Consider the following 26,655-nt stretch of genomic DNA (forward strand, 5'->3'; position numbering starts at 1 on the left):
GCGCAGTGGCTAAGAGCAGGTGCACTCTAATCTGGAGAACCGGGTTTGATTCCCCACTCTGCCACTTGAGCTGTGGAAGCTTATCTGGTGCACTAGATTAGCTTGTGCATTCCAACACATGCCAGCTGGGCGACCTTGGGCTAGTCACAGTTCTTCACTCAGCCCCACCTACCTCACTTTAAGGTGTCTGTTGTGGGGAGAGGAAGAGAAGAAGAGTTTGGATTTATATCCCCCCCCTTTACCTCCTGTAGGAGACTCAAAGGGGCTTACAATCTCCTTGCCCTTCCCCCCTCACAACAAACACCCTGTGAGGTAGGTGGGGCTGAGAGAGCTCCGAGAAGCTGTGACTAGCCCAAGGTCACCCAGCTGGCATGTGTGGGAGTGCACAGGCTAATCTGAATTCCCCAGATAAGCCTCCACAGCTCAGGCGGCAGAGCTGGGAATCAAACCCGGTTCCTCCAGATTAGATACACAAGCTCTTAACCTCCTACGCCACTGCTGGGAAAGGGAAAGGCGATTATAAGCCCCTTTGAGTTTCCTACTAGAGAGAAAGGGGGGATATAAATCCAAACTCTTCTTTTCTTCTTCTAAATAAATTTTAAAAATATACAATTGGCTGTTTGCCCACTCAAGCCCTGCACCTGTTAACATATTAAATTTACTCTGTAATTTGGACTGTGTTTCCAGTTCAGTTTCAAAATAGCCTACCATTAAGTGTATTAAATGTAAATGACATCTATGAGATAACGGAGGAAGATACATGTTAAATAAGGTTGGAGGTAAATTATAAACAAAAAGTAACTATGGAAATCATTATTGCGCACATTACTCGGTTGTCCTTGGTAAGTTTCTTAGTGTTTTTTTCAATATGCAGGCACTGATATAAAAATGAGAGCAAAGAAGAAATAGTTGCCTTTTTAAAATGGTAACAGATGCTGTTGTTTGGGAAAATATAACATTTTAGAGGTACAGTGAACTTAAGAGAATGTCAAGGTATTTAACTGGTTATTTACTTTGTTTCATATCCACTTCTTTTAAATGTAAGAACACATGGAAGTTTGGTGCTTATCTTCCAACTGTTTTTTGTTGTTGTTGGCATACTTTGGAATATCATTACCAAGGGCCTTGAAAACCCCATGGGATCCCCAGAAGTTAACTGAGGCTTGACAGAACACATACTGGAAGGAGAAATGTGAATTGCTTGTTTAAAAAGAGCTGATCTTCAGTGACATCTTTAGATTTCTTGAATGGTAGCCCTGTTAGTCTGTTAGACTGTTGCATCAAAAATAAACCAGTGTGGTGACATCATAAAGATTAACAATTTCTTAATTTTCAGAGCGCTGCAAGGCGCCTGTTTATTTTTTTAAAAAAATGGCAACAATGAAAGAGGAAAATCCAGTGAACTAAGCAAAAGCCAGCCATGAAATCCACTCTCAAGAGGGAAGACTTAGTTCACTGCAAGACTTACTTCACAGCTTACTCCAAGGAAATTTATAATGTTTAGTTAAACATCATAAGAATCATTTATGAAGTTTCTGTGGTCTCTTCCGAGGCATCTTTATTAAGAACGTGTCTCTGCCACAGCTTCCATGATGTAAAAGCAGAAAAATAAATAAAACAAGCCGGTGCATTATGAATAGGATTTCTGTTATACTGCAGTTGTTGTTGTTGTTATCACAGTAATTCTTCCTTTTATCACCTGCCTATCTTTTGCAGAGAGAGAAGATTCATGAGAAATGCAAGACTGTTTGTCCTCCTAAAGATACTTTTGACAGGACACTGTTAAACGCTCATGGTAGGATTATCATACTCACTGGGACATGTAAATGTGTGGAAATAACTAGATGCGTCACAGACGTGGCTTCATAACCGTGAGCGCTCAAAATGCCATCCAGATCTTCAGACTTCTTTTCTCTCAGCTTCGTAGGCATCCTTTGGAGCTGCCAGATACAGGCAATTCAGCAGCAACAATCCCTATGAACTGATGTGTGGCCGTGGTCTGGTAGATCTTGTTCCTAATGTTTCACCTGCATCTGTAGCTGGCATCTTCAGAGGTGTATCAGAGGTGTTTCCCTTGTGTGTATCCCTCCGTGTATCCCTGTATGATATACCTCTGAAGATGCCAGCAACAGATGCAGGCGAAACGTTAGGAACAAGATCCACCTAGTACTAATGCGCCACACAGCCCGGAAAACCCACAACAACCAGTTGAATCTGGCCGTGAAAGCCTTCGGCAATACATTGAAATCCCTATGAACTCCACTGCCTTATTCTTTCCATTTGAATGCCTTTAGTTTTGTCAAAAAAGCTAGTACTCCATTCTGAATGTTTCCTTTTCCTTTCTACCCCTTATTTGGTCATCTCTTGCAGAAATTGATGAAGCAAGACTAGTGGTCAAATTATACGGTACATTTATCTTCTATGTTCATCTTTTCCCCTGTGTGGCTGCTTTCTCACTGTAGAGTTGGAGGATAGAGGGCAGCTTTAACACTTTCCTTCCCTGCCATTTTTCTAATTTAAACCATCATCCCCAAATTGTTCCTACAGGTGATAACAGTATGTGTTTTTCTCCCTCCTTGTAGGGGCATAAACAGCTTAGTCAATAGGGCCACCCCTCCTCTTCCAGCCTTGGGGCGGCATAAAACAATCAATAGCCATTCAAACCATTAATAGTACATATTAAAACATCCAGTAAAACAACCAATAAAAATAAAACAGTCCAAATGACATCTAAATGAAAGAATAAAAAACTGTTTCCTACTTTGAAGACACACGCATTTGGAAAATAAAGAAAGCAGTGAGGAAATGGGCGGCTTGACCCTGAGAAATGAGGATCCGTCTCTTTTGTTAGTTTTGGTACTTGTAATCATTACAGGTGGAGAAATTATAGATCAAGGGGAGGAATGACATGGTAAACATATGCCGTAAAATGTCATGTTTGCAATCATGTGTTATTTTTTATTTCATTTTTTAGATAAATCCAGGACAGAACTGGAGCAAGTACCTAAGGTATGAATGCTTTATGTCCTAGGCGACAATAAGGGTGCAATTCATATTTTTTAACCTACAGGATACCGTTATGGGTTAGATCCAGCGATTCTTCGGCAGAAGGTGCTGATGTTTGGGAAACCATTTGGTGTTCCCCTTATCCCGGCAGTCGTTTCTGCTAAAAAGTGGAATTAGGATTGTGTCTGGTGACAGGCACACAGATGACCCAGATTGACACCGGAAGGAACATACATATGACAAAGACAGGAGAAGAGCACGCCAACAGCTGATAAAGGACATGACACGTTGTTGCAAACTGTGACTAGCCCTTTCCCTCTTGAACGAGGTAGAGGGTGGTGTGAAAAAAAACCAGGAAATGGGGCAGAAACGTTACGTGAGATGCACGTAACGTGGGAGCTGTCCTCGCATGATTATTAGAGAGTTGGTGCAGCTGCATCCTTAGTAGGATACATGACACTTTACACTTTGGATTTTCTGGGCAGATGCGGAATGGAGAACTTGATTGCCGTTGGTGGTACTGATATCCCAACTTTCCTCTTGAAAAAATTCTTAATGGCTCCTGTGGAGTTCCCATTTAATTTTTGGAATGTTGGTTTTTATCCCTTGGGATGTTGGAAATCACCTTCCCGCTACATGGGCTCATGGGCGCCATCTCCCCACTCTCCTCGCTCCTATATTATATTGCAGTTTAGCAGCTGAAGGGATAAATCTAACTTTCCTCGCACGGTGATAAAATAAGGAAGTTCTTCAGGCTAGCAAGAATGCGTCCTTTATTCTTTTATATCTAGGCTATCATTTCACGGAGTACATTCCGCTGACACTGCACCTTATTTTCTTGGTTGTAGCATTTGTTATCCCCTGGGTGCGATTCAGTGAAAGTTATGCATGCCTAATTACTGTTAAAATGGGAATTAATACTTAGCTTGTATTGATTGCAGCCGGATCTGAGCGTCTTAACTTTGGACACTTTACCCTGTCAGAGTAACTTTTTTTTCAGTCTTTTGGAGTGATCCCATAGCCCATTGATGTATTCTTCTGTTTACCAGTATTTATTATTGGGCATCCTGATAGCAGATTTCTTGCCATGTGCCACTGAACACATCAGTTCATCATTTGGACTCCCACAATTAGTGGACTGAGCCACGTGGCGTAGTGGTTAAGTGCTTACACTGCCACTCACATGGTCAGGAGTTCAAGCTCCCTGTGGGTCAGATATCCTGGCAGCTCGCTCATGGTCAACTCAGGCAGAGAAACAGTTGCCTCCTTTGTATTGTTGAAGGCTTTCACGGCTGGATTGAACTGATTGTGGTGGGTTTTCCGGGCTGTGTGGCCATGGTCTGGTGGATCTTGTTCCTAACGTTTCACCTGCATCTGTGGCTGGCATCTTCAGAGGTGTATCGCAGAGAAAAGTCTGTTTCACACGGTTTCTAGTGAGAAGGGAAAGTTTAGTGGGGTATATTCTTCATGTCCCAGGGTAGGGAACCAATCAATAAGTGTTTGGGTAGAGCTTGCTATTCAAAGGTGTGGTTGAGTGCATTGTATTGCGGGTGAGGTTATCAGTCCATTTTTTACGTACTGGTAGCCAAGCTTTGCTAATTTTCAGACTATCTTCTTTCTTGTTGAAGTTGAAAATAGGGGCATAATCAAAACTGACAGATAGTGCAAAAAGAATTTGTGAACTTCACGTCCTCCCTGATTAAATCAATCATCTAGACTGGGCTCTGCAGGCTAATGGCTACTACCAGTAATAACAGAAATCAGTGGGGAAGAGCTTTTAAGACCAAGAGGAAACTCCAGAGGGACTGGAGGGAGAAAACAGCCTCCAACCACGAAGGGAAAAAAATATTTCTTCCATACATCAAGGGAATCACAGATCAAATAGGGAAACTGATGAAAAAACACAACCTACAAACCATCTTCAAACCTACCAGGAAAATACAGCAGATGCTACGCTCAGCAAAGGACAAGAGAGACCCCCTCAATTCTGCAGGATGTGCATACCCTGCAGCTGTGGAAAGGTCTACATAGGAACCACAAAACGCAGCATTCAAACTCGTATTAAGGAGCACAAAAGAAACTGTCAGCTTAACCATCCTGAAAAATCTGCAGTAGCAGAACATGTCTTAAACAAAACTGGACATAACATTTTATTTGAGAACACTGGAATTGTGGGCAATTTGGAAGGTTACTATGTCAGACTGCACAGGGAGGTCATTGAAATTCACAAACACCAAGACTTCAACAAGAAAGAAGAGACTCTGAAAATTAGCAAAGCTTGGCTACCAGTACATAAAAAATGGACTGATAACCCCACCCGCAATACAATGCACTCAACCACACCTTTGCATAGCAAGTTCTACCCAAACACTTAATGGTTGGTTCTCCACCTTAGGACATAGAGAATATACCCCACTAAAAGTTCCCTTCTCGCTAGTCACAGTGTGAAACAGACTTCTCTCTGTGATACATATCTGAAGATGCCAGCCACAGATGCAGGCGAAACGCTAGGAACAAGATCTACCAGACCACGGCCACACAGCCCAGAAAACCCACAACAACCCATTGCCTCCTTTCTTTCCTCCACCTATAAAAGCAGTAATTGGTTGTTCTCTAGTTTTAGTTTAAAAGGTTTTGCTAAGTTTGTTTTTTTAAGTGGAAATTAACTTCCAGTCCTGTTTGCTGCTGAAATGTTAATTGGAGAAGTACTAACAATGTGCACTATAATGTGTGTCTGTCTTTCAGATTTTTATGAAGCCAGATTTTGCCTTGGAAGATCCCTTAACATTTAACATGGTATTACCTTGGTCTCATTTTAACACTGCTGGAGGGAAAGGAAATCGTGATGCAGCTTCTTCAAAACTGCTTCAGGAAAAGGTAAACGATCCGTATGAAATCTTTTCAGCTATTTAGTGTACAACCGAGGTTATTTTGTGAAGACGTCATGGTAAGGGACTGGAGTTGTAAACGTCCAAGGAAAAAGAGAAAACATGGAAAGAATGGAGTTTGCCCTGGGTTGTTGTTTTTTTTAAATGAGAACTTTCCTCTACAGTTTTTCCAACAGAAAAATCAGAGGTTCATTCCGCACATGCAGAATAATGCACTTTCAAACTGCTTTCAGTGCTCTTTGAAGCTATGCGGAATAGCAAAATCCACTTGCAAACAGTTGTGAAAGTGGTTTGAAAACACATTATTTTGCGTGTGCGGAAGGGGCCAGACATTTTGGTAGGTGCTTAAACGTTTCCTCTTTTCAGAGGAGTCGTCAGTCACAGCCTTGACCCTGGAAAGTATTTGGATGGGAGACCTCCTTGGAATACCAGGGTCTTGTTGCAGAAGCAGACTCCCAGAATCTCTTGCCTCGGAAACCCTACACGGGGTTGTCATACGTCAGCTCTGACTTAATGGCAGTAAATAAACAGCCTCCAAAATGTCCTCTCATTAACAGCCATGCTCAGATCTTGCAAATTGTACGCTGCGGTATTAGCGAATGATCAGTCTTGTGTATGTTGTATTTTCACAGAAATGTTGTTTAGATGTGACTACATGATCCGCAATTAATAGGCTGTAGCGACGTTGAAGGATTCAATATTTTCAGTGTTGCAAAGCTTAACTCAGTATCCAAATCATATTTTCTTTTATTAGGACACTTCTGTCTATTTTCAATTTTTATTTTTTCTGACCTGTACTTCAGGTGGCAAAAACTAGTTTATATGCGCAAAGATAGCATAGAGTACAGCCGTGGGCAGCTTTCTCCAATATTAAGTATATTTGCAGTTTTGCTTGTAGAAAACTAAGGCACTTTTAAATATCATAAATATGCCAAGCAGTACAATGTCATATGCTAGCTAAGTTATAAATAGTTTGCATTGTCTGTTGCTGTAATTTTTGCATTGTTTAATGTGTCATATTAATATTTAATGCTTTGCTACACCATTGTTTCTGATCTGTGGTTGATTCCAGATCTCTACAGATAAAATCCTATTGCATTATCTAATGCAGGCCAATTGGCCATGCTGACAGAGGCTGATGGGAATTGTAGTTCCTGAACATCTGGAGAGCCGCAGGTTCCCTACCCCTGATCTAATGGATGTCCTCTTCTGTTAATTGTATTGATGCTGTAAAATCTGTCTGTGAGAAAGGCAGACTATAAATAGCAAAAATAAATGAATGGTGAAATTAATGTTGTTAATGCAGTAAAATAAGTTTGGAATAATAAGAAAGTGTTGGTATATTTCAGTAAATTTCAAGATTTTCCCCACCCTTAAAGTGTGGGGGGGTGTTCCCCCAAAACTTTTGTTCTCTTATGGCTTCAACATTTTTTGAAAATGTATGTCTGTGAGCAGCAGATTAATTTTTAATAATGCTTTTAGGACGATGGGCATTTATGAGCCCCATTCAATGCGGGGGGCGGGGCAAAAGGGCAGTAGTGAGCCGTGCAGTCATGTGCTGGTGCTTTTGCCCTCCCCCTCCCTCATCCCCACTCCAGAAAACCCAGAAGTCCAGACTTAAGCAGGGCTGCATTAGCGTCCCACTCGGACACCAGCATGGGGGGGGGGGAGTGAGGCATTTCTGGGGGCGGAGCCAAGCTTAGTCAGCTCCCTCCCGGGGTTTAGGGCCAGGAGCGCTGTGCCCCAGCTTTTGAACTTATATCACCCTTCTAGTGGTATAAGTCCTGTAAACCCTATGGGGCTTTCTGATGGTGGGGAAGTTTCAGTTTTTTCTTGCTCCCCACGCTGCCGGAAAGCCTTCTTGGAGATGGCGATAGTCAGTGCCGCATTGGTGCCACATCCTACCACCTCTGGCTTTGGATGGGGCTGCCAGTCTAGTCTAGTACAAATAAGAGACAGTTGCTAAATTTTTAAATTTTAAAGTTGTATTTATGTCTTTATTCTCGTTGTTATGTTGTGAAGTTTGGAAACCCCACTGACAGAAGGGGCAGGGCGGTGTAGAAATCACATTAATAAATAATTATTAATAATAATAAATTCGAGATGTTGCATTTTTGCCATAATCACCATTCCTTGGTTTGAGCAGGCAAGAGCGTCATCTTAAAACAGAGTTATTTTTTAAGCCCATTGACTTCAATGGATACAGAAGGATATAACTCCTTATGTCACACTTTGAGTGTTCTTTTTGATGAATGTATGTTTTAAGAGCTTTTTTCCACACACACAAAACCCCTGCAGAACTCAGTTTTGGGGGTAACTGTGATTCATCTCTTTCAGATACCTATCAAGATGCTAGTTTTTCTTTTTAATTTCAGTATTCAGGATTTCTTACAGGGTGTCCAATGTAAATCTACTCGGAGTGCTATTTGAAACTAACTGTTCAGTGGGATTGTTCCCCAGAAACCATTCTGAGGCACCGTTAGTGATCTGCAGTTTACTAGTTTACTTCCCAAGTATGTCACAGAACATATGACCAGATTTTATAATGACTTTCCTTTCCCCCTCCTTTTTTATTCTCTTAAGCTGAGCCACTATCTGGATATTGTGGAAGTAAACATCGCTCATCAGATCTCCCTCCGCTCTGAAGCCTTTTTTCATGCAATGACCTCCCAGCACGAACTGCAAGACTACCTCAGGAAAACCTCCCAGGCCGTAAAAATGCTTCGAGATAAAATTGGCCAAATCGATAAAGTCATGTGTGAAGGATCTCTTAAAGTTTTGAGACTTTCATTGACGAGAAATAACTGTATAAAAGCATATAATAAGCTGAAGTTGATGGCTACTGTGCATCAGACGCAGCCTACTGTTCAGTTGCTGCTGTCCACCTCTGAATTTGTTGGTGCATTGGACTTAATAGCCACCACGCAGGAGGTTCTACAGCAGGAACTCCAAGGCATTCACAGTTTCCGGTAGGTGGCATTTGTGGGGGGACACAGTCACATGTCAAGTTAAAATGATCAGTTTCAAAGAATAATTTTTGTCTGTAGAGATGTAACCTGTATCCATTGTGGTCATCCCCAATTGATTACCGTATATATTTGTGTATAAGCCAACCCGTGTATAAGCCGAGGCACCTAATTTTACTGCCCAAACCTGGGAAAACTTATTGACTTGGTTATGAGCCGAGGGTGGGAAGCCAGGAGGCAGAGGGAGCTCCTTATTTGGGCAGTGACATCAGGGGGAGTCACTGCCCAAATAAGAACCTCCCTCTTCCTGCCGGCTAGCTGGGCTTTGTCAAACCCAGCCCGCAGGCAGAGGGGGCTCCTTATTTGGGCAGTGACTCCCCCTGATGTCACTGCCCAAATAAGGAGCTCCCTCTGCCTCCCAGTTTGAGGAAGCCCAGCCAGCCAGGGTGCCTCGGGGTTCCCCCCTCACCCTGGAGGAGGACAGCAACAAGGGGCTTCTGGGCGGCAGGGAGGTTGTCTCGGCCTGCCCCCAGCCTGCTTGCCATTGATAGAAAATGGAGACTCGCGTATAAGCCGAGGGGGCTTTTCTCAGCCTTTAAACAGGGCTGAAAAACTTGGCTTATACGCGAGTATATACGATACTTTGTTCACCAGAAGAGTCTATCATTGCATTCAGATGACGAACTCTGAACGTCTGTTGTATCTGCATATTAATGCTCAGGATGAAATTCAGACTCAGGGATTCAGAAGAATAAAAAGGATTATTGTAACTTAGCAACTAGCTAGTTCACGTTACAGAGGTGTAGCTGGGTTAGTCTGTTGCAGCAAAAATAAATGGGTCTTGAAGAACAAGAGAACAGTATATAAATCGAACAATTAAAGTTCAATTAAGATTTTATTCCACAACAAGCTTTTCTCATGGACTAGAACTCAGTTCTAACTGTTCTGATGAGTGGACTTTCATGAAAGCGTATGCCGGAATGAAAGCTTATTTACCTTAAAGTGTCACAAAACTCCTGTGTGTTCTACCTGGCATTGTGTTTCTATATACTTGGCCTACAGTTGGTGTAATTAGTAATTTGGCCCTTTAGACAAAGCTGAAGGTAAATATTTATTCAGGGCCTAGTTATATACTGGGAAAGGGCACTCTAGGGGACTAGTAAATGAAGTTAAGCTGTATTCTAAATGTTCCCGAAAGACAGCTAGGTTATGACATGACAATCAGAAACATTCATTGTGAATATGACATTTGACAGAAAGAATGGCTAAATAAGATATCAAACATCTAAGCCAGTGTTTCCCAACCTTTTTGACATTGCGGTACCCTTGACCTCGTTCTTCATATCTCAGGGTACCCTTGAGGTTCGTTTGATTTTTTTGCATTTTTTATGGTTTTTAGTCTGTAGGGGGCGCATTATTAAGCTATTGGCACCACAATTTCAGGGTATCTTCAGGAGACTCTCCTGATGATGCCACCCAGGTTTGGTGAGGTTTGGTGTTGGGGGTCCACATTATGGACCCCCAAAAGGGTGGTATCATCAAGAGTTTCCTGAAGATATCCTGAAAGTTTGGTGGCTCTACCTTGAAAAATGTGCTCCCCACAAACACCCCAGAAATTTCCCATTGGCTGCAATGGAGCCACTTCAGAGCAGAGAATCTACCAAGCTCTTTCAGCAAGTTCTATGGTGGGAAAAAATAATTGTTTTTTCCCACCATAGACCTCAATGCGGCTTGCTGCTATGCCCAGCTGGCTCTGTGATGGAGATTTTATTGGGGGCTCTGGTGGGGTTTTTGTTCTGGGTAGGGGCACCAAATTTCCCGCTATTTGTTAGAAGAGAGGGTTGCCAAACTCCAGTAGGACTGGAGACCTGTTTGGAATTAGGACTGATTTTCAGACGACAGGGATCAAAATGGTTACTTTGCAGGGTTGGATGCATGACCTCATACCCCATAGAGCTCCCTCACCCTCCCACCCTCCATGGATTTCCCCACTTGGAATTGGCAACCCTAGAAGAAGAGGATTGGGACCTCAGGGCCCCAGGAAATTGTGGCTTCCCAGAAGCTACCCTTTAAGCAAGCTGAGACTGTGGAATGTGTTTACTGCTTACATAGCCCTGAAATCAAGCGAGGCATCTTAGAACTTGGTGCATGCGTGGATTTATGAGTGCCTTTACTCTCTCTGCATGAACAGAAAGTGTCCTTTAAATATTTGATGACATTTATAACAAACCTTTCTTTTTCAAAAAGCCAGAGATGGATTGATATATTTTTTTTCTGCTGTTTGAAATTTTCAAAGCCAGTTTCTGTTTTGAAGAAAGCTAATAAGCTCAGAAACCATCTTTTCCATACATTCCACCCCTTTGGCACGCTCTCTCCCCAATGATCAGCTTCCTTAATGTTACAACGTGAGGATCCTGGTTTCTAAAGGAATTACATGCTACCTCTATTTAAGGTGCGAGTTGCCAACCTCCAGGTGGTGGCTGGAAAGCTCCCACTATTACAACTAATCTCCTGGCACAGATATCAGTTCATCCAGATAAAACGACTGCTTTGGAAAGTGGACTATGGCGTTATACCCAATCCCCTCCTCAAATCCTATCCTCCTCTGGCTCTACCCCCAAAACCTCCAGATATTTTCTAGCCTCGAGCTGGCAAACCTAATTTGAGAGTTACTTGCACAGTGGTAGTTACAGTATAGAAGAAGAAGAGAAGAGTTTTGGATTTATACCCCCACCTTTCTCTCCTGTAAGGAGACTCAAGGTGGTTTACAAGCTCCTTTTCCCTTCCTCTTCCCACAACAGACACCTTGTGAGTTAGGTGGGGCTGAGAGAGTTCTGAGAGAACTGTGACTAGCCCAAGGTTACCCAGCAGGAATGTGGGAGTGCGGAAACACATCTGGTTCACTAGATGAGCCTCCACCACTCACGTGGAGGAGAGGGGAATCAAACTCCGTTCTCCAGATTAGAAATTCTTTAAAAAGTCATACCATATAATCCCGACATATGTATGGATTTTATCCAACCAACTTCTTAGCTGATTAATTGATTCAGTTTAATACTCCCTCTCCCCATTGAAGCAGGCTCAGAGGCGTTCCCTTTGACTCCCTACACTGCTATACTGGGGCTCCATGGGGCAGAGGCTTTAGTAAAGAGGAAGAACGTGGATCCAACCGTACATCTTTCCTGAGGTTGAGCATACTCTTCTCTTCGTCCTCGCCTTCGTTACCTAATCTGCATTTCTCTCTCGGCTTTTTTTGTGAATAGACACCTTGGGTCACAACTTTGTGAATTAGAAAAACTGATAGATAAAATGATGATTGCAGAGTTCTCAACCTACGCCCGCAGTGACTTGAACAGACCTCTGGAAGATGAATGTCAAATTCTGGAAGAGGTACAGTATTCCATGTTGAAAGTACTTGTTCGCAGGCAGGAATTGTTATCTACTGCCATAAATACAATCGTAGCTTTTCTGCAGTTAGGGCTTTCTCTACAGGTCAAAAACCTGCATAAAATTGTTTCTGATTTTGGTTTGGACAAAAAGTAACAACTCAAAATGATATTTCACACTAAAAAGGAAATGCAAAGAAAATCAGAGAGAGAGAGAGGGATGGGAGAATGGGGTGTGCAGGTCTGTGACGTCTTTCCAGTCTTCCCAATAGTGATTCCAAAGACTTGTCAAACTACTTAAATCTGTGAATCATTTCTTTTTTTATGGAAAAAAAGTATGTATCGGATTCATAAAGACAAAATACAAATAAATATAAAAGCCAAAGAATGGCCAGGGACGGAGGAAAAGGAAACTGCACCCGGGGGCACGACCTGCCTGGCCGCGTGCATGCCCTGCCCCTGGCCCGTCCAGGCCCTGCCCCTGGGAGCGGGGGTCTGGAAGGTGATTTTTTCGCCCCCACGTAATGCTAATGGCGCATGCCTGGGCCACGGCACCCTCCCCCTGCCTTGTTGCAGCGTCGCCGCAGAACGGCATTGAACCTCAGTTGCACAAAAAGCCTGAAAAGTAAAGTTAGAAGAAAGCATCCTCATTAATTTCAGATCCATCATTAAAATATTCAAAAGAAAAACAGGACGCTGGAGGGAGGTGCGGCAGCTAGACTCCCCAAAGCTCTTGGTGGCTATTTCTAAAGGTGTGGATGCTGGGAGAGAGAAATAGCTTAAGCATTATGTAAGCGTATTGTTCGTTGCGAGTCCAAATGGACGCAGGTATTCTGATGCTGTGGTGCCTGCTACCGCGAGGGCTCAGAATGGGGATTCCTCCTTATCAGTGTCGCACGGCAGCATACCCCAGTTGTGTGTGATACAACTTCTACTTAAACAATCTATCCTGACAACAGTAAACTGTGTGTTTTCTCTGTCCTGTTCCTTATCACTGGCTAGTTGGAATGGGAAATGCACAGTGTACAACTCTGGATCAGTTGCATTAATTCCTTAATTCCCTTTGGTTTTTAAAGGGAATTTGATAGTAGGCGCCATCTTTTATGTGGATTTTAATAATGCTGCGTTTTAAGGGGGTGGGTTTATTTTATTAGAGCCTATATTAATTGATACTTAACAGATTTTAAAGTTGACATATGTGCTCTATTCTATTGATTACCGCCCTGAGCCCTCCGGGGGAGGGCGGTATATAAACCTAACCAATAAATAAAATAAATATAATAAATAATTAGCCCCCTTTTACACAAATTTCAGATTTCCCAGATGAGTGGAACATTTATCTTACCAGTTGCTAGACATTTCCTATCCACTGTGGAGATCATCTGAGTTGGCTGTAAACGATGATGAATAATTTGATCTCTGTTTTACTTAAGTTTGTGATTATTTATCAGTGTGCTTTCTGATGTGTATATTCATGCTAATTGGCTATTTAGCATTGTACATTGTTCAGCGTTTGCAACAACTGCCTAATGAAGACTCTGCTATGACAAAAATTGCATTAGTATGCGTTGTGGAAGGGCAACTTGATGCACAGCTGGAAGCAGCGAGGATAGTTAAAGACTAAAAGGAGGGTATGGGAGAAAGACGGTGGCTGAGACCATATCAGGAAGGGTGATAGAAGTCAGAGGTTGAAATAGGAATGAATGTATTAAAGTACTATATCATAGAAAAGAAGGTAGTAGGATAGGTAACTGCTCCACTGCTTCTCTCTGTGAGGCAGGAAAGAAACTGAAGTGCTGGGAGTTCTAGAGGAGAGAGAAAGAAGAAGGAGGAGGAGGAGGAGTAGTTTGGATTTATATCCCCCCTTTCTCTCCTGCAGGAGACTCAAAGGGGTTTACAATTTCCTTGCCCTTCCCCCCTCACAACAAACACCCTGTGAGGTAGGTGGGGCTGAGGGAGCTCTGAGAAACTGTGACTAGCCCAAGGTCACCCAGCTGGCATGTGTGGGAGTGCATAGGCTAATCTGAATTCCCCAGATAAGCCTCCACAGCTCAGGCGGCAGAGCTGGGAATCAAACCCGGTTCCTCCAGATTAGATACACGAGCTCTTACCCTCCTACGCCACTGCTGCTCCTTTGATTTCCTGCTTTCCTGGCTAAATGGTGGGAAACATCCACAAGATGTCCTCTTGTACTCGGGAAAGAAGGATCCTTCACAGTGAATACCACTGGCCATTTTGTCAACAACGACAACGTGAATACTTCTCTAGGCCTTGTTTGTATACACTCGGAAAGTTCCCTTTGTGACCTCCCTGTACAATTCTTAAAACTGCAGTCGTAAGCAATATTGTACTCTGTATTGTCGAAGGCTTTCGTGGCTGGAATCACTTGGGTGCTGTGTGGTTTCCGGGCTGTATGACCGTGTTCTAGCAACATTCTCTCCTGACGTTTCGCCTGCACCTGTGGCTGGCATCTTCAGAGGATCCTCTGCAGATGCCAGCCACAGATGCAGGTGAAACGTCAGGAGAGAATGCTGCTAGAACACGGCCATACAGCCCGGAAACCACACAGCACCCAAAATATTATACTCTTCTTGGCCAGTGACTTCAGGAACCAAAGAATTATAGGAACCAAGATAAATAGGCTTTCTAGGCACGTAACAACCAGTGGCTGACGCAAGCAGTAGGATTCGGAGAACCTGCTGCAACACCCTTAATTTATTCCCTTTCATTAAGAAAAGATGTTTGGACTAGTTTCCTTCAGTTTTCCTAGATATCAATGGGTGGCATCTCTTCTTTCTAAAACCTTTGAAGGTAATGCCATTGCAAAGCACTCTGAACCTGTGGGTTTGCTTCCAATCCAGATGTTGTAGCAGTGCAGATGTTGTAGCAGTGCAGAAAGGCAATGTAAAGCTCATATTGTGTCCATCTTGGTCTGTCATACTTCAGCATGGCGGGTCTAACTGCCTTGGGTGTTCCAAATAACTTTCAAACATTCTTTTGTTATTGTTGTTGTTTCCGAATAGGACAGGCTTGTGTCGCTAGTATTTGGACTTCTGAAACAAAGGAAACTGAATTTTTTTGAGATATACGGGGATGAAATTATCATTACAGCAAAGAACATAATTAAGCAGGTAACAGTGTTATGGGGATTCCTTTCCCAGTATAAAGTTTCAGTTTATGCTTTTAAGTTATCAGACGTTTCCAGTTCACTCCACAGCTTTTCCTTCTCAGTCTTGAATTAGTGACCCATAACAATCAATACCTTGTTGATTTATTGTACTGTTCTGATTGGATGAGAAGGAAGAACAAGAAAATGCAACGGCTTGGATCCTGTGCTTTCCTTCTGCTTGGGTCGTGTTGTTTTCCATTGTAGAGGCAGCCTTCAGTTCTTCCAGCACTTGGTATTTCTGCTTCCACAAAGTCACCATCCTTCAGTGAACAGAACAGGCCTAGTGCTAGAACAGGATCCCCAATATGGTGCCCTTGCCAACTTTCCTGGCACCCACAAAGTATTACTAGAAAGGGGTCTGGTTGGTCTTCTGCCCAGCAAGTCCTCTGACTGGCTATCGGATATTTGATTGGCTGTGCAGATTTTTTTAAAATGTTGCTGCCACCATCATACTGTCAGGCTCTCGAACGTGGAAATAACAGAGACCGTAGGAAAGTCCTAAAGCAGTTTATTTCTAACAACGCGTAGAGTAACAATAGAAAGCTGAATCTAAGCTCTCCAGCTTAGATCCAGAGATTATATCCTTCAACCCCCCCCCCCCCATTTGTCCCACACCAAATGTGCCTTACAAATTCTACAACATTTGCACGACAGAGCTTCAAAGAACCTGGGAACCGTTTGCACCTTCTTGCAGGAGAGCTGGCGCCAGGGAATTGCCAGGAAGGGAAGAGGGAAACAGAAAAGCAGTTACAGGAAAACATTTGCAATTCTTACACAGCAAGACATCTGGGCACTGACAGGCCTGGTCCTGACACATACAAGGGTCTTCACTTTGTGACTAAATGTAAGCTGTGGCAGCCATTTTGTGGCTGCCTCTGCCTCATGAGGCAGCCATTTTGTGACTGTGTCCCCAGGCTGTGTTAAAATTCCCGGAGGCTCAAAAAGGTTGGTACCCACTTTGCTAGAGGAATGCACTTTGCATTCAAGGGCAGCACGGTTCAAGAAGGAAGACAGTTGTCAGGATCTGTCCACCCCTCCGCAATAACCAGACTCTTGAATTCAGAAAATGGTTTATTGACAGGAACACTGCGAACAGCATTCATGCAAGTTGTGCAGGAACGGTGTTTCACTACACAGCTTCTAATATCCCTTTCCCACCACCCCTCCAGTCCCCTCTCTCAGCATCCCAGTGGGGTGAAATCACTAGAAATGTCTCAGGCTATGCAGATCTTCCAAGGCAAAAGATAAAGACCAGGTGCAGGCTCCTTGAAGGGTGAGAAGAGTTGCTGCAGGCATAAAAACGAAAGTACACAAGCAACAGGGATAGCAGCAATAAAAGCTAGGCTCTCCCAGTGTGAAGAGGTTGTTCTGGTTACAGAACCAGACAGATAAGCCCTAGTTACAGATTCCCCGGCGCAGCTGATCTGGTCACGTGAGGGTTTCAAAATGATGGAAACAAATAAGACATCCCCTGGAAATAAGCCCCAACGCATCTTTTGGAGCAAAAATGAATATAAGATCCTGTCTTATTTTCGGGGAAACAGTCAGAAGAACTACATTTTTCGATGGGGAAAAGCTGACACCCTTTTCTAATGTTTTTTCCAGTGTGTGATTAACACAGTATCAGAGATAGAAGAAATAGACACAGGAGCGGTTGTTAAGTAAGTGTACGTCTAAAGCTTTTCATTTGTTTGGTGGGGAACTAAATAGATAACGCTTTTAGTTTGTTTTTTCTATGTAAATAATGAAAAATTGTCTGCAAAACTTGTGGATGTGTGCTCCCCGTATTAGTTAGCTCTTAGCGTGATTTCTGGAATTGAGTGAACAGCATTGTTTTCTAATGATACCCGTCTCCGACATATTGGGGTGTTTGTGTAATAGGGAAAAGGAGGACCGTGCAGAGGGGGACAGCAATTTTATTTTTTAGCTATGGTTTACTTTTTGTAAAATGAGCTTACACTGCAATCTTGTGCTTTCCCCCGGGCTGTGGCAGTACAACTCCTTGAACATCTTTTGCAACCAAGTCTCCTTTGCTTGGAGATGTTGTGGAAACAAACTCGAGGAACACTCTCCATATTGCTGGAATCTCTTTGAACTATGATATGTGTGTGTCTTAAGGAAGTGGGGTCTGTATAACAGTCACAAAGCAAAAAGGGTTGATGGATTATTCATATTCTATACAGGAAGTTAACTAAGATGATCAAAATTAGACCTCCTGTATCCCCTGCTGGAAGAACTAAAAGCCAAACCTGTGCCTGTTTCTAAGTTGTAGCTAAGGCTCATTCCGCACATGCAGAATAATGCACTTTCAAACTGCTTTCAGTGCTCTTTGAAGCTGTGCGGAATGGCAAAATCCACTTGCAAACAGTTGTGAAAGTGGTTTGAAAACGCATTATTTTGCGTGTGCGGAAGGGGCCTAAGAGACAATTAATTCAGTTGTTGAAAGTGTGTTGCCTTTAATCTGAAATAAATATCCTGCATGGCCTCCTTAGTATAATTTTTTGACAGACGGATTATATATTAGTCTGCATACTTTTCCAGATACTATTTTTAGTCCAGCCGTGGATTTTAACTACCTTTTGCTTTGTTTTCAATTGCAAAAGTGTTTTTAGGCAGCTAAAGGAGGGTGGGATCACCTCAGTATTGTTTTAGCCTCCATCTTTGCGCTGTCAGTGAGCTTTGCTTATTTTTGTTGCCCTTGAGAGTTGCAATTGTTTTTATAGCCACATAGCACTTATTTGGCAGATTCCATTTTAAAAGCATATGTTTTAAATGCTGAACAAATAGCACCGCAGCCTTTTAATAGTTTCAAGCTGGGAGAGATTTGCAATTCTGTGCAAAATCCTCTAGATCCTGCAACTCGAAAATGCCAGTTCTTCTGTTGAAAATTTTACAAAATTTTACAAACCAGGCAAATAAATCTGAGTTTGATTTTTTTTCCTCTGTCACCCATATAATATTCTAAATCTGTGCTGTGGTTCACGTTATTTTCATTCATTAGTACAATAACACTGCAAGGTAGTTTTTAACCCATTTTAAATATGTAAAAAGCAGAGGGATAGGGTGGTGTCTTGCACAGGGAGACGACAGCTGAGAGCTAAGATGGAGTTGAAATGGAACGGTAACCGTGATCTCGTGAAATTCTCCATAGACTGGCTGATCAAATGAGGATGATGAATTTTCCACAGTGGTTTGATCTCCTGAAGAATATTTTCTCTAACTTTATCATCTTCCTGAAGAGAATCAAGGTAAGAAACGTTGTATGAATCATCTATACCAGGGGTCTGCAACCTGCGGCTCTCCAGATGTTCATGGACTACAATTCCCATCAGCTCCTGCCAGCATGGCCAATTGGCCATTCTGGCAGGGGCTGATGGGAATTGTAGTCCATGAACATCTGGAGAGCCGCAGGTTGCAGACCCCTGATCTATACCGTAGCAGCCAAGAACTGTACAAGTTTTTGCTGATGTACCTTCATATTCAATGGTAAAGGAGGCGTATCCTGGCATGACATTTGGCCATTAAATTTCAAACTGCATTATAACAGACTGGCAGAGCCGTCCTGCCGTCCAGCTGCTCGGATGCAGTAGGAATTGGTGTAAAATTGGTGGATGTTAATTGGATTACGGTGATGCCTTATTTAAAACGGAAGTATTCCTGCTAAAAGATGTTCTCTCCCCTACCCCACAGGGAATTCTGGGTAATGTGCGGTCCTTTTTAAAAAACAAGCTGTCTTTTATCCTAGGCAACACTAAATGTTATCCGCAGTGTCGTTCTCTTGGTTCTAGACAAGAACCAAAGGAGCAGAGTACTGGGAGAGGCTTCTGTGCAGAAGAACTCATCAAGGGAAAGCGCTGTGGATACAGAAGTGGCTTATCTGACCCACGAGGGCATGTTTATAAGCGATGCCTTCAGCAGAAGAGACCTCCCATCCTCCACAACTGATTCAGTCTCTCCAAGAAATGTTTGTCCGGACAGTGATCCCAGCAGCAGCGACTCAGTGTCTGAGCCCGAATGTGCCACCGATTCATCGTCAAGCAAGGAACAGACTTTACCGAGTGTCACACCAGCTGGAATTGAGACCATGTATGTAGTAAATATCCTTTAGCTCAGATCCTGATCTGAACCTCCGGAGACCATCCAGAGCTGGAACCGGTCTTTCAATAGAGACCAACCAGATTTTCAGGGTGTAAGCTTTCAAGAGTCGAAGTTCCCTTTGCCTGATATTTTGATTCTCAAAAGTTTATATCTTGAAAATCCTGTTGGTCTCTATGGTACTACTGGACTCAAATCTAGTTCTCCTGACTACCCCGTGAAACTATCCAATAGTGTCAGTGCGGAGGATCTGCATGTTGCTCTGAAAATGTGAATGTTAAACATTAGCTATGATTCTTGAAATTAGAACCTAAAAATGATATTCAAAACTCAGGTTATCAGGCTTTGGTGCTTATGTGGGACACTCTTTGAGGATTGAAACAAGTTTCATTTCCTCAAGCAAACAAACGAAAAAAAGTTTTTTTACAAGCCTTTATTGGCATAGAAAACAGGACAAAATTTTAAAACAAAACAAGGTTAGGAAATACAGTTAAACTTACTAATTTCCAGTATAACATTTGCAACAGTTTCTGAAGATTACCATCAGGAGCTTTTCGTTCGTCTAGGAGATTGAATTGCATCTTATAACGCTCTTGCCACTGAGAAATACATTGCAAGGAAAATGGAAATTCTATGTATTTTATGCGTGATCTTATTGTATTTAGGTGCATAGAAACAAAAAGAATGGTCAAGTGTTGTCAACCAGTAGTCCCACTATCACATGAACAAACTCTTTTAGAACGCGTTCCATATTCTTAAATCTTCCCCTCAACGAAGAGCTTTCGATGAAGCACATTACATCTTGCAGTAATGCCAAGGCTCTCCTTCCTGGGTGGGATTTAATCATCAGATTAGGCGTAAGATATGCTATGCCATAATTCGCTCGCCGCGATGGGATTAATAAATGCAGCTGATCGGAGAACAGGTTGTCTTGGCATGGCGCGAGTCACAAATTCATGAAAATCCTCAAGATCCAAGAGCCTATTCCTTAACTAGACTGTATCATGGCCATTGTCCAAGGCTTTCGACTATGGTGTTGTGTGGTTTTGAGGGCTGTATGGCGTGTTCTAGTAGCATTTTTCTCTGGAGGGAACAACACCCATCTGTGGCAGGCATCTTCAGAGGATCTGATGGCACCATCAGATCCTCTGAAGATGCCTGCCACAGATGCAGGTGAAACTCAGGAGAAAATGCTACTAGAACACGGTCATACAGCCCTGAAACCACACAACACCCCAATGTAAGTCAATAGTTTCCTTTTTTCCTTTGGATATGGTGATATTAAATGCAGTCGATGACATAACTAGGTAAACTGTCACTTCCCAACCCAAGTTTTCATTTCATCTTCATTAAGAATTTATCCGAAATGAGTAACTTGCCCATCTACTATATGTGGAATAGAAACTGTCAGCATCCATTTTAATTACCTCATATTTTTCAAGCGTTCTTTTGTGTGTGTGTGTGCATATCTGTTTTAAAGCCCTGCTCTCTCTGAACGGGACCAGAACAAATTCTTCCGTCAAGCCACATATTTCTTCTAATCACCAGTTCATTGGGACAGACTTATGGGAGGGTGGGGGTCGTGTGTTTTTGTGCATTATTTTTTTCCTTTCAAGTCTTGACGCATTTGCTTTGATCTTTTCGTATTCTGTCTCCCAGAACCCCTTCATCCCTGTGAGGTAGAAAACACCTTGTAGTCATTGATCGTATTCTCACTTTGCTGCTGAAAAGTGTCTTCAAGTTGCAGCCTTCCCCCATACCATAGGTCGGGAACCCGTGGCTCTCGAGCCTCAAAAGGCTCTTTCCTGCTTGTTGTGCGGCTCCTGCCCGCCCGCTGCTGCTGCCGGCCCCACTCATCCCCCTCATTCCCCAAAGCTCAGGCTGGCTCCAGGTTGCCATTCAGGCAGTCAGCCTGAACCTCTGTCTATGATTTTCTTAAAAGGGCAATTCCCCAAAGATTGCTTAAAGGGGAAACTTTCCCCTTTAAGCAATCTTTGGGGAATTGCCCCTTTAAGAAATTCAGAGCGGCAGGGAAGAGACCTGCCGAGGGCCACAGCCAGCACAGGCCTCGGAGGAACCCCACGCGAAGGCTTCAGGCTGGGGCACCCCTCGTTTCCACAGGGGCTGCCTGGCTGGATGAGGAAGAAGGGATCCCCTCTTCCTCATCCAGCCGGGCAGCCTCCGTGGAAACAAGGGGTACCCCAGCCTACAGCCTCGTATGGGGGCTGCTGGCTGGGGCTCCTCTCTTGCGCGGAGGTCGCCTGGCTGGCTGGGGAAGATCTCCCCTCTTCCTCACCCAGCCAGGCATCTGGGAGTCTTAGTTGACCATAAACTAAACATGAGTCAGCAGTGTGATGCGGCGGCCAAGAAAGCCAATGTAATTTTGGGCTGAATCAAGGAAAGACCTTGGAGATCTCCCCTCTTCCCCAGCCAGTCAGGCGACCTCCGTGCAAGATAGAAACCTTTAGGCATTTTTTGCACGCAACGCGAGGAGAGAGGGTGAAGAGTAACAAACTTGTATTCATGCCCGTCACAGACAGACCTCCTTCTTTGTTGTGCCTGAATGCACCCTTTGTCCCCAAGAAGGTTTGACCACATACACGGAGGTGTGAGTGAATCCCCTCTTCTCTTCCAGGATGCCAGGCTGTCCCAGCAGCTATCTAACAAGTAAAAAAGAGCCTTCTTTGTTTTTCTTTCAGGATTGGGGAGGACGTGAAACTGTCTGAACTGGAACTGGTTAGATTAGCAAATAACATACAAGAGCTCCTTTACAGCGCTTCCGATATTTGCCATGATCGTTCAGTCAAATTCCTCATGGCTAGAGCAAAAGTAAGTTAAAGGGCTTTTAACTGTTTCTGTGGGGCCCCCAGGTAAACATTAGGAGGTCAGTGGGCATTATCTTGATTAAAGACCCCCAACCTTTTTGATCCTTTAGACGTCTCTGCAATCCTGACACAGCGTGTGGATGCAACTGCAAAATGGCTGCTGCGGGAGGTGGAGCCAGCCACAAAATGGTTGCTGCGGGAGGTGGAGCCAGCCACAAAATAGCTGCTGCAGCAGGTGTAGCTAGCCATAAAATGGCTGCTGCAGCTTACTTTTAATTACACAGTAAAGTTTCCTGTGCTACTTCCCAAGCAGTGTTTTTAAAAATCTACACAGCCAATCAAACCTCCAGTGTCCAATCAGAAATTTTCCCTGGGCAAAAGCCCCACCCACCTTCTAAAAACACTTGGTGGGGGCCAAAAAATGTCTGGGTGCATTTGGGCACCATGTTGGAGACTCTTGATCTAGAGCAGGGGTCTGCAACCTGCGGCTCTCCAGATGTACATGGACTACAGTATGGCCAGCTGGCAGGGGCTGATGGGAATTGAAGTCCATGAACATCTGGAATTGTAGTCTATGAACATATTGTAGTCCATGAACATCTGGAATTGTAGTCCATGAACATATTGTAGTCCATGAACATCTGGAATTGTAGACCATGAACATCTGGAGAGCTGCAGGTTGCAGACCCCCGATCTAGAGCCACCCTAAACATTGTATGAAAAGAAATGGCATGGGTTGCCCATCTCTATGGGCTTCTGGGAAATTACCCCCTGCCCAATTGGCCATGCTGGCAGGGGCTGATGGGAATTGTAGACCATGAACATCTGGAGAGCTGCAGGTTGCAGACCCCTGATCTAGAGCCACCCTAAACATTGTATGAAAAGAAATGGCATGGGTTGCCCATCTCCATGGGCTTCTGGGAAATTACCCCCTAGCCTCTTCCAAATCAGGAGACACAATGATGAGAAAGAATCCTCTTCACCCCCCCCCCCTTTTTTTTTTCAAATAATTGAGGCTGCAGTTTTTTCACCTTTCCCTTTCCCTGCAGGATGGATTCCTGGAGAAACTGAATTCTACAGAGTTTGTTGCTCTTTCCCGACTGATGGAATCGTTCATCTTGGACACAGAGCATATCTGTGGTAGGAAGAGTGTGTCACTCCGTGGAGCGCTTCAGAGCCAAGCTAACAAATTTGTAAACAGATTTCATGAGAGGAGAGAAAAACAAAACTCAGGTATCTTTCTGTATGTGTGTTGCAACCGAAAGCAGATTTATCCTCCCTTCTAATAAGTAAAACTAATTTGGAATTGTTTTGGTGCAGATTGCTCATCTGACAGATATTCTTGTGTCTAGAGAGAATGCTTTTGTTGAATCCGACCGTGAAAGCCTTCGACACCTCACTTAGACAGTTCCCTCAGTTCTTCCAACTCTGACCAGAAGATGAACTAACACTCTTGTTAGAACCTGGGCTTGGAATTCTTCCCTCCCTAAAAGATATTTTCCCTCTATGGCTAGCGTATGGTCCTTTTCTCCCAATACTCTCTCCCTGCCAACACCACAGATCTGTTCACAGACCCTATACATGTCTGATCACTTTGGATCTCAGAGTTCAATTCCCCACATTTCTGTCAGAAGCTCTGACTTCCTTCCTAATTCCACCCACTTCCAACCTGTCACTCTCACACTCAGACTTTGGGAGGGATTTACAGTCAGGTTTTTCCGCCTCGTTATGCTGCTTTATATCAGTCATAGTTGTCACTGAATCAACACGGTATCTTGGTAGACTCTGGCAGAAACTGGCACCCGTATCCAAGGTTGCAGTTTCCAGGTCAGCAGTAAGAAAGGAGGGATACCATTCCTCCGATTTTCCTGGGATTGTATGGAGGATGGATATAATGCAGAAGCAGTGTAAGTTCAGCTGTTTTAGTTTTCCCAGCATGCATACTTATGAAGTGGCACACTTTGTTATCTCCCTTCCAGTAAAGTGGATGGAAGGACATTGAGGTAAGACAGCCTGAAAGCTGTCCTGAGTTTGAGAATCATATTAGTTTATTCGTTTAATTTCAGATGTCCCTTTGGAATAGCCTAAGGCCATTAGGCTACTCATCATCCAAGCTACTTCATGTTCCCATCGACTTCCAAAAGGCTTTCCCGTTGGAGTTTCCTTGTGTATAAGCTGACCCGTGTATAAGCCGAGGCACCTAATTTTACTGCCCAAACCTGGGGAAAACCTGGGGAAACGTATTGACTCGGGTATAAGTCGAGGGTGGGAAGCCGGGAGGCAGAGGGAGCTCCTTATTTGGGCAGTGACATCAGGGGGAGTCACTGCCCAAATAAGGAGCTCCCTCTACCCTCCAGTATTAAGCCCAGCCAGCCAGGATGCCTCGGGTTCCCCTTCACCCCTCAGAAGAGGGCAGCAACAAGCAGCTTCTGCAGGGGGGGCAGGGAGGCTGTCCGCCCCACCCCAACCTCCTTGTAATGGATAGAAAATGGTATTTCGCCTATAAGCGAAGGGCTTTCTCAGACTTTTAAGCAGGGCTGAAAAGCTCCGGCTTGCTTATTAATTATATAATGTAATTAATGTTTGCAGCTATTGAATCTTTTGTGGCTGCTTGCCTGTTGCGATAAATTCTGAACCAGTGATTGCCCCGAGAAGCCTTCAAGGCAGTGTGTTTTGTGTTTGTGACCTGCCTCCTTTTGTGTTTTATAAATAGCCTCCTGCTAGATAACGAGCGCTGGAAACAAGCCGAAGTTCCTGCAGAATTTCAGGATCTCGTGGATTCTATATCTGATGGCAAAATTGCTTTACCGGAGAAAAAAGCCGGAGGTAGGTCTTCGGGGTCTTGTGCTCTCAAGTGATCTAGTAGTACTGCGAGAACGCACTCTGGCAAAACACTGACCAATTGTGTTGTCGGAGCCGATTCTTCCGTCTTTGAATTTACCAAGGCTGAACCAGTTTGCATTTGTAGCAGGGCGACCCAAAGTGAATATGCTGAGCTGAAATTAGGGGTTGCAGATGTGAAGGTGTTGCTTGTTCCTCCACTGAAGAGCTACCACTCTTTGTTGACCTTTCAAGCGTGTGTCAGGCTGGTCTGCCTTATTGCAGCACAGTTGGCCTGAACAGAGATTGAAATGAAACAGTTTGTTACATTTGTATTGTCGAAGTTTTCACGGCTGGAATCAGCTGGCTGTTGTGGGTGTTCCAGGCTGTGTGGCCGTGGTCTGGTAGTTTTTTATTCTAACGTTTCACCTGCATCTATGGCTGGCATCTTCAGAGGGATGTCACGGTAAGTTGTGTTTCTCTAACGTGCCTCTGAAGATGCCGGCCATAGATGCAGGTAAAATGTTAGGAGCAAAAACTACCAGACCACGGCCACACAGTCCGGAAAACCCACAATAGCCAGTTTTTTATTTGTTTGGCTAAATGGAAATCACGAGAAAGTCAGATTGTGTTTCCAACTGGGATTTTTTTTTAAACTAGAAAGGTCCATCCATATAGGGAAGACAAGGGGAAGAAGGATATGATCTTTGTTAATTATAAGGAGTGATGATTCCTAAATCAGATGTACTTCCACCAAGATGATAGTAGACTGTATATTCCTCCACCATAGAACAAAGCATGCGGGACCTTCTTTGTCACAGAATTCTTTGCCTGGGTCCTGGTCCCTACCTAGCCCTACACCTCCTCCTCCCCACACACACACATACATACACCCCGCCGTACGTTTGAAAGTAAAAATACATGTTGGCATTCAGTGCTCTTGTATCAAAGTACTCTGTTCAATAATGCACAAAATAATGATTTTGACAAAGGCAGAGTAAATACATCAGGCTCTCTAACAGATGGGTTTAGAGCAGGGAAAGGAGTCAAGCAGGGCTGTTTACTTGCCCCCATTTTATTCAATCTTTATATTAATGATATAATTCCTAAGCTGACTGGCCATGAATTTGTTGCCCCCTCGCTAGGAAAACAGAAAATTTCAATTCTGCTTTATGCAGATGATATGGTCCTAGTTTCACTTACAAGGAATGGCTTAAGGAGACTCCTATATAGTTTGGGTGAGTATTGCAGAGAGGAGGCCCTCTCCATAAACTATTCCAAAACTAAGGTAATGGTGTTCAAGAAAAGACCAAGAAAATACAGTTGGAACATCCATAATATTCCTATAGAGCAATGCAATTATTTTAAATATTTAGGTGTTACATTCAGTCCTTCACTAAATTGGAATGCCCACTTAGCAGTAGTCAAAGCAGCTGCCCAAAAATCTGTTGGGGCAATATTGAGATTTTATCATACAAAAGGAGGTCATTTAGTTGATCC

At 43.5% G+C, this 26,655-nt stretch overlaps 1 protein-coding gene across 1 annotated transcript in view; it reads left to right on the plus strand.

The window, feature by feature from the left end:
* Positions 1–26,655, plus strand: part of VPS54 (VPS54 subunit of GARP complex) — a 72,078-nt gene that overhangs the window by 17,909 nt on the left and 27,514 nt on the right. The window contains 13 exon segments of the mRNA XM_048501697.1: positions 1,717–1,795; positions 2,975–3,009; positions 5,752–5,883; positions 8,478–8,863; positions 12,124–12,250; positions 15,270–15,377; positions 17,021–17,076; positions 18,567–18,663; positions 19,161–19,501; positions 22,210–22,339; positions 23,385–23,543; positions 23,546–23,568; positions 25,049–25,161. Coding sequence (XP_048357654.1) covers positions 1,717–1,795; positions 2,975–3,009; positions 5,752–5,883; positions 8,478–8,863; positions 12,124–12,250; positions 15,270–15,377; positions 17,021–17,076; positions 18,567–18,663; positions 19,161–19,501; positions 22,210–22,339; positions 23,385–23,543; positions 23,546–23,568; positions 25,049–25,161 — 1,786 coding nt within the window.

The sequence above is a fragment of the Sphaerodactylus townsendi genome, linkage group LG01 (assembly GCF_021028975.2).
Source record: "Sphaerodactylus townsendi isolate TG3544 linkage group LG01, MPM_Stown_v2.3, whole genome shotgun sequence".
NCBI classification, from domain to species: Eukaryota; Metazoa; Chordata; class Lepidosauria; order Squamata; family Sphaerodactylidae; genus Sphaerodactylus; species Sphaerodactylus townsendi.